At 43.1% G+C, this 12,410-nt stretch overlaps 1 protein-coding gene across 8 annotated transcripts in view; it reads right to left on the bottom strand.

Moving 5' to 3' along the window:
• The window catches only part of ADGRB2 (adhesion G protein-coupled receptor B2), a 202,711-nt gene that overhangs the window by 61,464 nt on the left and 128,837 nt on the right, over positions 1–12,410 (bottom strand). For 5 of the 8 annotated variants that reach the window (XM_039329614.1, XM_039329608.1, XM_039329651.1 and 2 more), the window contains 7 exons: positions 11,660–11,854; positions 9,779–9,847; positions 9,549–9,657; positions 8,692–8,838; positions 7,110–7,185; positions 6,887–7,013; positions 4,882–4,925 (listed from right to left, as the gene is read on the bottom strand). In XM_039329614.1, the coding sequence (XP_039185548.1) occupies positions 4,882–4,925; positions 6,887–7,013; positions 7,110–7,185; positions 8,692–8,838; positions 9,549–9,657; positions 9,779–9,847; positions 11,660–11,854 (767 nt within the window). The remainder of the gene's footprint in view (positions 1–4,881; positions 4,926–6,886; positions 7,014–7,109; positions 7,186–8,691; positions 8,839–9,548; positions 9,658–9,778; positions 9,848–11,659; positions 11,855–12,410) is intronic. The other 3 variants (XM_039329634.1, XM_039329625.1, XM_039329643.1) reach the window with 3 other exon arrangements.

The raw sequence follows: 12,410 nt of genomic DNA, 5'->3' as shown, positions 1-12,410 counted from the left end.
AGCAGGGTGGCTCCTTTTCCTTCTTTTTCTCCTTAATTATGTTATTTTCTGGCAGTTCCCCCCCCCTCCCCATCTCTCAATGCACCCTGTGCCAAGATGAACACGAGGAGGGCAGCGGCAAGCATGTCAAAGTGTCAAGACTTTTGACAAGCTCTCTTAGAACGGTTGGGTTTTGAAGGCCAACCGGCACATTCATTTCATGCCGCAATGAAAGTAAACAACGGCTCTTAAAAGGTGCCCCGTAATGTGGGCTGAAGGCCTGAAGATGCTGCTGTCCACTAAATGCTTGTTTATGTCTTTGCTCATGTGTTGATTTAAGGCTGCCCAAGCCCAGAGTGACTCTATGTCGCTTACATTATAAACAAACCGAAGAAACACTATGAGACAAAGAAACACAAAACACACACCAAACCCCAGCCAATGAAGGTGCTGGCTTAGAAACCAGGAGATGGTAAGTTCTAGTTCCGCCTGAGGAAGGAAAACCAGCTGGGTGACTTGGAGTCAATCCCCAGGAGATGGTGAGTTCTAGATCTGCCTTAGGCATGGAAGTTCACGGAATGATTTGGGGCCAATCCCCAGGAGATGCTCAGTATATCCCTGCCTTAGGCATGAGAGCCAGCTGGGTGACTTTGAGCCAACCGCCAGGAGACAGTGAGTTGTAGTCCCACCTTAGGTACGAAAGCTGGCTGGGCGACTTTGGGTCGGTCCCTCTTTCTCAGCCAAACCCACCACACAATATTGTTGTGGGTAAAGTAGGAGGAGGAAAGAGTATGATATATGTTCACTGCCTTGAGTTACCTATCAAGTTAAAAAGGTGGGATAAACATCTAATGAATAAATAAAAAGAAACTAGAGCCAGCTCCAGGGGTTCTCAACCTTGGCAACTTTAAGACTTGTGGACTTCAACTCCCAGAATTCCTCAGCCAGGAATTCTGGGCGTTGAAGTCCACAAGTCTTAAAGTTGCCAAGGTTGAGAACCCCTGATCTAGACAGACAAACCACAATGCTGCACAAAATATGTATGACACATCTCAGTGGTCACCCTGTTTTGGAATCAGGGATGGGAACCAGCTTTTTAGGGATTTACAGAACCCCAATAAGGGGGGAAGCACATGGATTCTGGGGGTTGAGTGCTACTCCAGAGGGCAGGTGCTGCAATAGAGTGCCTTTCTGTACCAACTGCATTTTGTGTATCTTTCGTCTCTGGTACTGTATGAGTTCACGTTGTTGTGCAATTCCTAGAGCTTCGGCAAAATCCTTGGTGACCTCTAGATGTGTCAGTCTTAATCTCCCATAACCTCTAGCCAGAAATAGATAATAAAAATTGAAGTCAAACATATTGAAGATACATTGGACCAGAAGTCTTATTTTACAAGCTCTGAACCAGCAAACCTTGTTACCTGGCAATGATTAATTTGTGTTTCTGAGGCCCAATCAAAAACATAAAGGCAGCTTAAATGATGGACGCTGGTTTTCTTGCATATATATAGGGGAAAAACAATGCTATTTTGTTCTCTTTCTTTGTTTACCTCCTGCAAGCTGGTGGACTATGAATTAAGCTTGCAGGTAAGATGTGCCTGCTAATCAATAGCTATTATTAGCAGTGTGAGGCAGAGAAGTCATGTTAAAGGATCCCTTGCCGCTGAGTCCAGGCAGGAATGCAGCAGAGATATCGCTGGGGTCTTTTTAGTGTAGATAATGAAGATTACAGACAGAACTTGACTTAGAATCTTTCCTTTAGAGACCATTCAAAGTTCCAATGGCGCTGAAAAAAAGGACATATAATTGGTCCCCACACTTACCACTGTTGCAGGATCCCCATCATCACAGGATCAGAATTTGGGACTTTGGGGTGATGGTTGCAGCATCCCAGGGTCATGTCATCACCATTTATGGTTGGCTTCCCAGTTGGCTTCCAACAAGCGAAGTCAACAGGGAGAGCAGGATTCGCTTAGCAACCACATGGCTCAATTAACAACTGCAGTGATTCACTTGACAACCATAGCAAAAAAAAGTTTGTAAAATCAGGCATGGCTCACTCGGCTTAACAATAGAAATTCTTGCCCCCATTTGTGGTCATAAGTCAAGGACTGCCTGTATTCCTAGAGACTCTCTAGATTAGGGACATTTCAGCACTAGAGGAATGGACAGCTCTCCCTCTTCAGAGGCACCTGTTCCTGAATGGTTGAGGGCAAGGCAAGATCTCAGTTCCAGAGCTGGACAATGCAAAAATGAAGAAATCACATTTTCTCCAAAACGAACTTTCGGATTCCATTGCTTTGAAGAAAATGCAGCCGGATGGTAGAAGAACTGGACTGTGCACAATTGTCTAGACTCTAGACCTACCATGGGAAGAGGAAATTACTATTCCATGTTACCTTATTGCACAAAAACAGCACAGATTCTTGAGGAATATCTCCATATTGTGAACATACATGTGCCGAGGAAGGGAAGAAGCAAAAAAAAAGAAACCCCATCATATAAGAATAGCAGAGGAGATGGCCTTCTGGTCAGCTACTAATTCTGAAGCCTGATTTTATTAATTAGCTGTCAGGGTTAACATGAGCAAGGTCAGGAGTGAAGGTCTATGAGAACAAGCCAATCAGCAGGAATAATAATGTGCACTTCTACTGAAAAATAATTGGTTCTCAGAGTGCTAGAAGGCATGAATTTAAAAAAGAGCCATGTTTCAAGATTGAACTTTGGGTTTGCTAAATATATGGCTTGAGTTTGCAGCTGTTGGTTTTCTTCATATTAACAGCTTTTCTAGTTTCTATAACAAAAACTATCTTATCAAGAGCGGCGTCCTTCAATCTCTGCCTGCGAGCCTTTGAGATCAAGTATCAGTCTGGAAGGGAGCTGACATTAGCTAAGATTTGTTGATTTGGTTACCTTGTCTTCCCTAGGCAGGTCCCAGCCTTCAAAGTCACTACTGTCATGTCTTCAGCTATTTCATCATATCTTAGCACAAAGATGTGCTGATATTATACTTATTTCACAGGTGGAGAAGTGAGTTTTGCCATTTGACCAACATGACCCTGGAGAATCTCAGAAAAGCAGGATGCTCCAGCTCAACGCAACCAGGTCAAGGAGAGGAACGCAGACTGAAAGCCTGGAGGGATGATCCCAGAAATCTGCAAAAATAGCTGCCAAACTGTAATGCTTAATTAGGATCGAAAGGGAAAATCACTATGTATATGACTAGAGAGTAATCATATCAGCTATGATGGATGTTGATTAAATTTAAATATAAGTGAAAGAAAATTAAAGTTAGCTTCTGGCCTGGACCCACCCACTTCTGTTTGAAATGCAGAACCAGGCACACAGCGCAAAGGCCATCTGTAATCTTCAGTCTGAAGAAAAAATGAGCAGCATGCCAGCAGAAATTCTCTGCTTTTCTCCAGAACTAATAACCTGCATTTCATCTTAGGCAGCAGAGCTATCAGATAAATTTTGAAGAACCAGGTTTATTTATTTATGAATCAAATTTATATAGCCGTCTGTCTCACCAAAATCGAGTTTGGGTGGTGCACAATCATCAGATAAAAAAGCAACAAATACAGAAACAACCCCAAAAAACATTAAAATCCATATTAATAAAAATGATAAAAGCAAAAAAATACAGGAGGATAAAAATGGCCACCTGAGCGACAGAGCCGTTTCAGCCCCAGGCCTGATGACACAGCCAAGTTTTTTGGAATATCAAAAGGGATGGAGCTAATTTAATGTTGGGGAGGTGACGGGGGGGGGGGACAGGGAATGTTCCCTAAGGCCAGCACCACAGAAGAGAAGGCTTTGTGGGACCCACCCAGTGAAGATTCTTAACCAATGCTACCTGCAACGTGCTCTCTCTGGCAGATCTAATGGGATGGGCTGAGGTAACCTGGGAAAGGTGATCCCTCAAATGCTATGAGAGATGAGGAGATTGAGCCCAAGGGAGGGGTCAAACACATCATCAGTCCTGAGTCTTTTTGCGGCCACAAGAGATCTAAGTCCAGCCCACGTTGAGTTCCACTGACTCTTATCCATCACCAATTCACTTTGACTGTTAGTAGTTCTGATTCATATAGAATAGATTGTCTTGAATAGAGTCTAATTCTATTGGCTTTCAAAAGCCAGTAGGAATTGTCCAGGCTGTCTCTGCCCTGCTGAGCCCGCCAAAAGTCCCATTCTGCAAACGGTGCTGCACCAGTTGAGTAGTCCTCGACTTACGACCGGTTGAGTAGTCCTAGACTTACGACCGGTTCGGGGCCGCGGCATTAAAAAGGTTGAGAACCACTGCTCTATGGATATGATGAAGTGAGATGCAGCTGAAGAAAGCTGATGATTTTTAATAAAGTTGTTAATCAGAAAGGGCGTTACCAGATTTTTGATATTTTTTGCCACTGTAGACCAAAAGCTGTCCTCCTACACTCATATTGGGAGTAAATCAAGAGTATAATCAGCCACCTTCAGGTTATCTACAGGATTACAGAGCAAAAGATGAATGACAAATTTCCTTTTTCAACTGGAGAACCCCTTCCAGCATTAGAAGGATATCCAATCCTTGGGCAGATGGAAATGAAGAACAAAAAAAATGGATGAAGGAGTGGGATAAATCTTGCAAGCTTGGGATACAACATGTGAAGGCATCCAGGAGCTCCACCACCACCATCAACTCACACTCTCTCTTGACTAGGCAACCAACTAAGCTTTAGAATTGGTTTAGTTTATGTTTTGAAACTTTTGATTCTGGGTTTTGTACTTTCATTTTTGTTAAGGGCCTTGAGTAAGAAAGTAGGGTATTGGTTGAGTAACTTGCAGACAGGCATGTACGTCAATCATGGGCATAGTGGTCTCCTTACACAATCCACTTAATGCAGCAAGATCAAATATACTCACACTTTAGTGTATTCCCAGGTCACACATTGTTGATGTGAGGTGCCCTGGAAGACAAATAGAAAGAGAGTGATGTAAATGGGGAACAAGGCATAGTACACCTAGCCTTCCCTTCCTTCCTTCCTTCCTTCCTTCCTTCCTTCCTTCCTTCCTTCCTTCCTTCCTTCCTTCCTTCCTTTCTTCCTTCCTTCCTTCCTTCCCTCCTCCCTCCCTCTCCTTCTCCTTCCTTCCTTCCTTCCTCCCTCCCTCTTCCTTCTCTTCCCTTACCTCACCTTCTCCTATCCTTCCTTCCTTCCTTCCTTCCTTCCCTCCTTCCTCCTCCCTCCCCTTCCTTCCTTCCTCCCTCCCTCCCTCTTCCTTCTCTTCCCTTACCTCACCTTCTCCTATTCTTCCTTCCTTCCTTCCCTCCTTCCTCCCTCTCCTTCTCCTTCCTTCCTTCCTTCCTTCCTTCCTTCCTTCCTTCCTTCCTTCCTTCCTTCCACTTTCAGATATTAATTTCTAATTACAATAAGTGGGTTTTCCTCCCTCAAAGGGAATATTAGTAAAGATTTCAGAGGCTGCCTAAGTATTCAATGCACGTCAAACTATGTCGCTGTTTCCTATATTCCCTGCTAGACAGTAAGGTATTGCAAAAAGGCAGGGCAGAAATGAACTATAAATGACAAGAATAAATACACAAGGGAGAATTTTTTTCCCTTTCTCTCTTAATTACAACAGATGGGGTAAAGCTCTTTATACTGATCTAACTAAAGCAAAAGACAAAAAAAATTCCTGTTTTTTTTTTCTCCAGCAGTGTTTCAGGAATAAAACTAAAATAGTGGATATATATATATACACACCAATACTCTTTATTTTTCTGATACTTTCTCTCAGCAGCTTTTTATCCTACAGATGTTTGTTGACTATGATCCTCTTATGCTGCTCATTAGGGCAATTCACCCACCCTTGAAATCAAAGTCCCATTTCAATGTCAAAACACAAGATTACAAGTAGTACTTAAGTTACAACCAATTTGAAAATGGGGACTTACAACCTAGATTCAAGGTTCCGATGGGTGGGTCCCCTCCACAGTCAGATGACCCAACTTTGCTCGGCAACTTGGCCAAATTTACAGCTGTTGGCAGCACCCCATTGTCACATGACCATTGTATGTTGTACAATAGTTTTGCCAGACTGGTGTTTACATGCCCATGGCAAACTATTGGTTTGGCTGATGACTGTTGCACTTGGTTAATGACATTTGCTTAATTACCACCACAAAAAAGGTCATAAAATCAGGTGACCTGCTTTATGACTATCACAACTTATGACCCCAATGTTCTGGCTTCATTACGGTCATCTGTCCAGGACTACCTGAATAGACATTTGTCCTGACTACGTTCCCAGAAAGCAAAAAATCAAAAGATCTGTTTTTCTACATCCAGGGTTCCCTCTGAACAAATACCAGATTTGGCCCGGCCTTGGCTACTCAACCTCCAGCTATAGAGCGTTATTTTGTAGCGTAAACTGACAAGTGAAGGAATGGGATGTTTAAGTCAAAAGTTTGTCTTTTAATTATACTGGGCTGGACTACTCTACCCACTTCAAAGGCTAAGGTGCCACGGGACCCCCTCACACACTTAATATTATTATTAGTAGTAGTAGTAGTAGTAAAGTTGGAAGGGACCTTGCAGGTCATCTAGTCCAACCCCCTGCTCAGACAGAAACCCTACACCATTTCAGACCAATGGCTGTCCAGTCTCTTCTTAAAAACTTTCAGTGTTGGAGCATTCACCACTTCTGGAGGCAGGTTGTTCCACTGGTTAATTGTTCTCACTGTCAGGAAGTTTCTCCTTAGTTCTAGCTTGCTTCTCTCCTTGGTTAGTTTCCACTCCTTGCTTCTTGTCTTGCCTTCAGGCGCTTTGGAAAATAGCTTGACTGCCTCTTCTTTGTGGCAGCCCCTGAGATATTGGAAAGCTGCTATCATGTTCCCCTTCGTCCTTCTCTTCATTAAACTAGACATACTTACATTGATAATATGGGACAACTCCACTGTAATCAAAGGTTCCACGGCCTTCGTTGGTGGCTTCACCGTCACCATGAGAACTTTGGACATGACTGCCAGAGGACTTCTGTTGGTGTAATTTGCAATGTCACTGGAATGAGAATGCATTCAGAATACAAATACACCACCAAGGTATTGCTGCAAGCACGTTACCAGATGGGCTTGTTAATTTGGTAGATCCACTCACCTAGGAGGGGGCAGAATTAATCCCAAGGTGCGGTACAGGATGGCGCCAATGACAAAATAAGCTGAGTCATCTGTTTCTTCAGACAGAGGGAGAAAGAAGGACAAGAGCCACAGGGATTAACACAGCAGCTAAAGGGTTGTTTGTGGGACATGAAATCGGGACTTTGTTGTCTTAAACAAGACTGAAAGCAATGAGAAGATCCCAAAACTGCAACTGACAGAATGAACACATATATAAGATTTCACGAATAGGTTAAGTGACTTTTATACTGGAAAAAAGAAGGAAGTGGTGTCAAAACTGTGCAGCTGTAGGATTGCCTCTATCGTGTTCCTAGGAAAACTGCATCAGTTGAATATCTGTCTGGAGAATCCTTTCTGGGGCTAATGTTTGTGTGAAAGACCAAAGCAAACTGCATCTGCCTGAACTGAACCAATGTAGAGTACAAGAGACAATCCAATCCTTACAACTCAATCAATAAGGATTTTAAAATATCTTTTTTTTTAAAATGCTGCGGTGTCATTTTTCTGGTTGCTGAGTGGAAATTCAAGCACAAGGCAGGCTGAACATATGCGTTCATTTCAGCTTGATAACATATGCATGCACAACATATAAACGGGGCTATAAATATCTAAGCCTCACATTCCCACCTCTGATTTGAAATCTGGAGAAAGAGGCTGAACTTTCACAATAGCAGAGACAGAATCCGTAACTGGAATGCCAAATCAAAATTAGAAATATCACATCCAACTCTGTGAGTCAGTTATAATAATAACAACACTTCAGCCCAGCCTATATAATAATGTCTGTAAGCAGAGATTAGCAATAATGTCAGAGACAAAAGAATCTGGCTTTAAAAATTAGTGTTTTGGCAGTCATGTCTAAGCAAATAAATCCAAAATGTTCTGAACTCTTTCCAATTTATCTATAAAGATTGGATTTTTTTTTTTTAAAAAAAAAAACCTGAACAGAACACTTTACAATCCCTCCTTCTCTTTCTTGAGAATAGCATTATTCCTCTATGATTATTCTCCTTTGCTGATCTTAAACACATCATTTCTATGAGTCTTTATCAGGTCAAAGCTGTTTTCAAAGAGTGAACTGTCCTTTTTTTCCTATTCTTAAGGAGAAATATACAGAAGGCTCAAATCTAAGAAAGGCTTCCTTTTTATGATGCAGCAATAAAGTAATGATGCAGTAATAAAGTAATCCTTTATTCCTTTGATGGATCTATTAGGGAGTAACTTCAAAATGTCAGCAGGGCCTGAGCAATGTCAATGGCCAGTGTTTCTCAGCTTTCAGATGGGTGGACTTCAACTCCCAGAATTCCTGAGTTGGAGAATTCTGGGAGTTGAAGTCCACCCATCTGAAAGTTGCCAAGGGAGAGAAACACTGGCGTAGTCAGTTTGGTGAGAAGGTCTTCTAAAGCCTAGCATACTTCAGAACCACCCATTGCCTCCTAACTCAATGGCAGAAGAGCATCTCGGAGCACGTGTCTGCTTCAAGCTGCCCATCCCTCCTCTAACCACTACTCCTTTTCCGCCCATCTCCATCACTGAGTCGGTCCCTTGTGGAGGCTACGTACCAGATGAGGAGAGATTGAGCACTTCTTTGGGAATGAAGATCTTGTCTTCGGAGTGGCGGGCCCAATCCTTCATGCCCCGACGCCCCTTCACAGGGAAATTGATATCACTGGACACAGCAGAAACCGGCTCTCTCTGGATGCTAATCACTGCCAAGGGAGGGAAGGGGAGAGAGAGGAGAGCAGGAAAAAAAGGGGTGGGCATCACCCTGGGACAGATATTTCAGGAAATAAAGCACACTTGATCCTCACTCTTAACTTCATGGCCTTCTGGAGCAGGGGCAGAAAAGGGGTGGAGCACTTTCCTTGCTGGACATCAAACTCCTGGTTCACCACAGGGTTACAAAGGTTGTTTTAATTTTAAAAACGCAGAGGACATGCTGCAAAGCTGACTAAATATCATTAAGTGAAAAAAATAGCTGTGAAGGTTTGGAGGTGGAAAAAACAAGGCAGAACATCCCGCCATCCAATATTTGTAAAAATAACTAGATGTATCCCCAGAAGCCACCGCCAAGAAGTTCACCATTTATTTATTTTTATTTATTAAAATTTATAGACCGCCCCACTCCCGCAGGACTCCGGGCGGCTAACAATAAAAACACAACATAACTTAACAAAACAAACAGTACAAGAACATTCATCCAGGGGTCAGATTTTATAAACCCCAGGCCTGCCGGAAAAGCCAGGTCTTAAGCAGCTTACGGAAGACCAACAGGGTGGGAGCGGTCCTAATCTTCGGGGGGAGCTGGTTCCAAGACAATGCAAGAGCCTGGGCCTGAAGAAGACTCTGTCATTGCCCAGAGTCCATTCCCAACCCTCCCAAAAACTATCCCTCTGTCCAGTCCTTCCCAGGTGCTTACCCAAGTTGTCGGTAACAATAAGGGAACTCTGGAAAGCCTTGAGGGCACCTCCTACCAGATGGATGAAATCTTCAACCACTTTCATGAGGAGGACGGAACCAGGCAACACCTGTGCAGGGAATGGAGGAATGAGAATTAATGGGAGACCTCCATTAATTAATCCCCACTCCAGTGGGAATGAGAGACTTCCAATTCCCACCCTAGGCACAGGTCCATGCCCAGCATCTCACCTGTTGGGCATCTTCCCATTTCTCCCTGTTTTCTGCATCTATCATGTAGCTCACAACCTGGAAGAAACGCTGGAGGGAGAGAAGAGAAAGTGAAGGGTAGAGACCAGACTGTGCCGAGCAGTTGTTAATATTTATGGCAATTTGGCCTCAGGCAGTTTTCTCAATTTCCCAGCAGCAAAATTCCATTCAACCCCATTTTTATATCTCTTTATATAGTTGGCTGAAAATCATTTGCTTGAATATTCATGCTCATTTTTTTTATCATTCGCAGGCATTTTCTAGGACCCCCTGTGTTTGCAAGTCATTTTTGCCATTATTAAATGTAGAATTTTGTACATATCTGCCCTTCCACGATTGTGTGTGCATATTCAGAGTGATGCCCGTATTGCAAGCTTTCTAAAAAAAAAAAAAAAGTCTTCTATTTATTTTGAAGGCTGAAATGGGTCTGTTTGTGTATAAGTGAACATTAAGCAATTTTTTATTCTTTCCCGTCTTTGTGTAAAGCTGCATTCTGAGCCAGCTCAAGAATTAAGAGGCAGAACCCACCTGAGATATTCCACTAGACATCGTAATGTGTTTCTTTTGCATTTCTCTAAAAATGCCTCCTGGTGAGGCATAGATGAGAAGTAGAAAAACTGCTTTGCATACAAGTTCAGCCCTAACATGTCCAGATTTAGCTGAAGAAACTCTTGCAAACCAACTGCTCATTAGCCATTGTAAGCCAAATGGGAACTGGGTGGTTGGGCTTAAAAAGCCCATTTGATGTGTTCTTGTTATCACATGGTGCCTAAACAAATAAATATATAATGTCTGCCTATGATGGCCTAGTTCATTCAACTCGTATAGAAAGGGGTTGGGCTCCACAACTCAGCTTCATAACCCACAATCTTCCCAATCTCTTTTTGATCTGGTCAAGCATGTTGCATGGCTGAGTAAGGGCATTCAGTGGCATCGTCCTAATTATCTCAGTGGACTGGATGACCACATAGGGCTGGGGCTTGGTGGGGAGAACACTTTGTACAGAAGACATCATATATTTTGCCTTGCTTCAGCCTGCATGGAGTACTCCAGCCATCATATCTTCCCAATGGAGGAAAGAAGAGATGTGATGTCTCAACCAAGAGAAACGGTCCTGGTTCTTCCCACCTCTGGGAAAGCAGTAGGTGATTCTGGAATTGGTAACCTCCCACTTTCTTCAATTGGGCCAGTGCTTTGGAGCCCAATCAGCAAAGCAGAAGAGAGTCTGCAGAACGGGCTTCATTACAGACTCCATGGAATGGAACTCCCCATACCCAGAACACATAAAGCCGTGCTAGATGGATAAATAATCATAATAATCTTCATCTTAAAAAGTGGTGCCACCAATGGTAATGATCTGCTCTCCCTTTACAGCAGGGCTCTTCAAACTTGGCAACTTTAAGACTTGTGGACTTCAACACCCAGAATTCCTCAGCCAGCCATGGAATTCTGGGCACTGAAATCCACAACTCTTAAAAGTTGCCAAGTTTGGAGATCCCTGCTTTATGGAGAATATTTCTGTGTCTGTGTGTAAAGGACAGCATGGTTCCTGAAAACCTGAATCAGTAGATGAAGTTGTTGGGGTATATTAGGAAGCCCATCCAGCAGCAGTAGTTGTCACATATTCTGATGTCAACATACGGTAACAAAATGTGCTTGATGACATTATCATGCACATGCTGCAATTACAAGCAAGCATGTGAGTCATAGTTTTTGCATAATGATGTCAGCAAGCATGTGGCTTTTTGGACACCATGCTCCCAATCTTAGCCTATGCAATGTGACCAGTCTCTTCAGCTCCAATGACCTCATGAACGTAGAGACAAAGAGTGGTTTCTTCTCCTTTGGATGTCAACATAATACCTGCACATCATCTGAGGAAGGAATATAGGTGGCTCTTTTGTAAGTATCTGTGACATTGCGCAGGATCTCCACTGAGAAGAGCAGGTCCCCACTGTAATAGCTCCGGCGGGCAACAAGTTCCAGCAGGCTACGGACCACCTGAGACATGCCCTCACCTGCCAGCATACGCTGGCCCTTAGCCAGGTGCTCACGGAGCTTAAGGATGAGATGGAAAGGGAGAGAAAGGGAACAAGGTCAGATCATGGATTACCACCAAAGATATTTTGCTCGTGAAAAAAAAGCATTGCAAGCATCCTGGGACTTCTACTTGCTCCTCAAATATAATGATGAAGATCTGAGTGATTTCTGCTAAGGTAGTCAGGACTTTTGCTCCTTCTGTAGCCAACTGATTCTGCACCAACTGATTAGCACCAGATGCTCTTTCTCCTCAGCTTTGAGAAGAGGCCCTCCACAGAAGCCCATAAAGAGAACTGGATTCCAGCAGGAGCTGAGCCTAATGTCCTGAAAGTTGTTTGGTTGATTTGGGTCCTTGCACCATTTAGGAGAAAGAGCCAGGCTTAACTTCTCCATACCAAAACCTCAAATCTCTATGAACACCTTCATAGGTCAGGGGTTAAAACTTTCAAGATCATAGAGAAGAGCTTCTAGGAAAGCTTAAGCAACTCTTCTTAAATTCTAGCCACAAATAACGGAGAGAAAATCCAAGGAAATAATTCAGCAGAAACAGAGAAATACAAGGTTTCTGGATCTC

The sequence above is a fragment of the Crotalus tigris genome, unplaced genomic scaffold, assembly GCF_016545835.1.
Source record: "Crotalus tigris isolate CLP2741 ecotype Arizona unplaced genomic scaffold, ASM1654583v1 scf7180000017614.5298720, whole genome shotgun sequence".
Taxonomy (NCBI): domain Eukaryota; kingdom Metazoa; phylum Chordata; class Lepidosauria; order Squamata; family Viperidae; genus Crotalus; species Crotalus tigris.
This window is presented reverse-complemented; position numbering and strand designations above follow the sequence as displayed.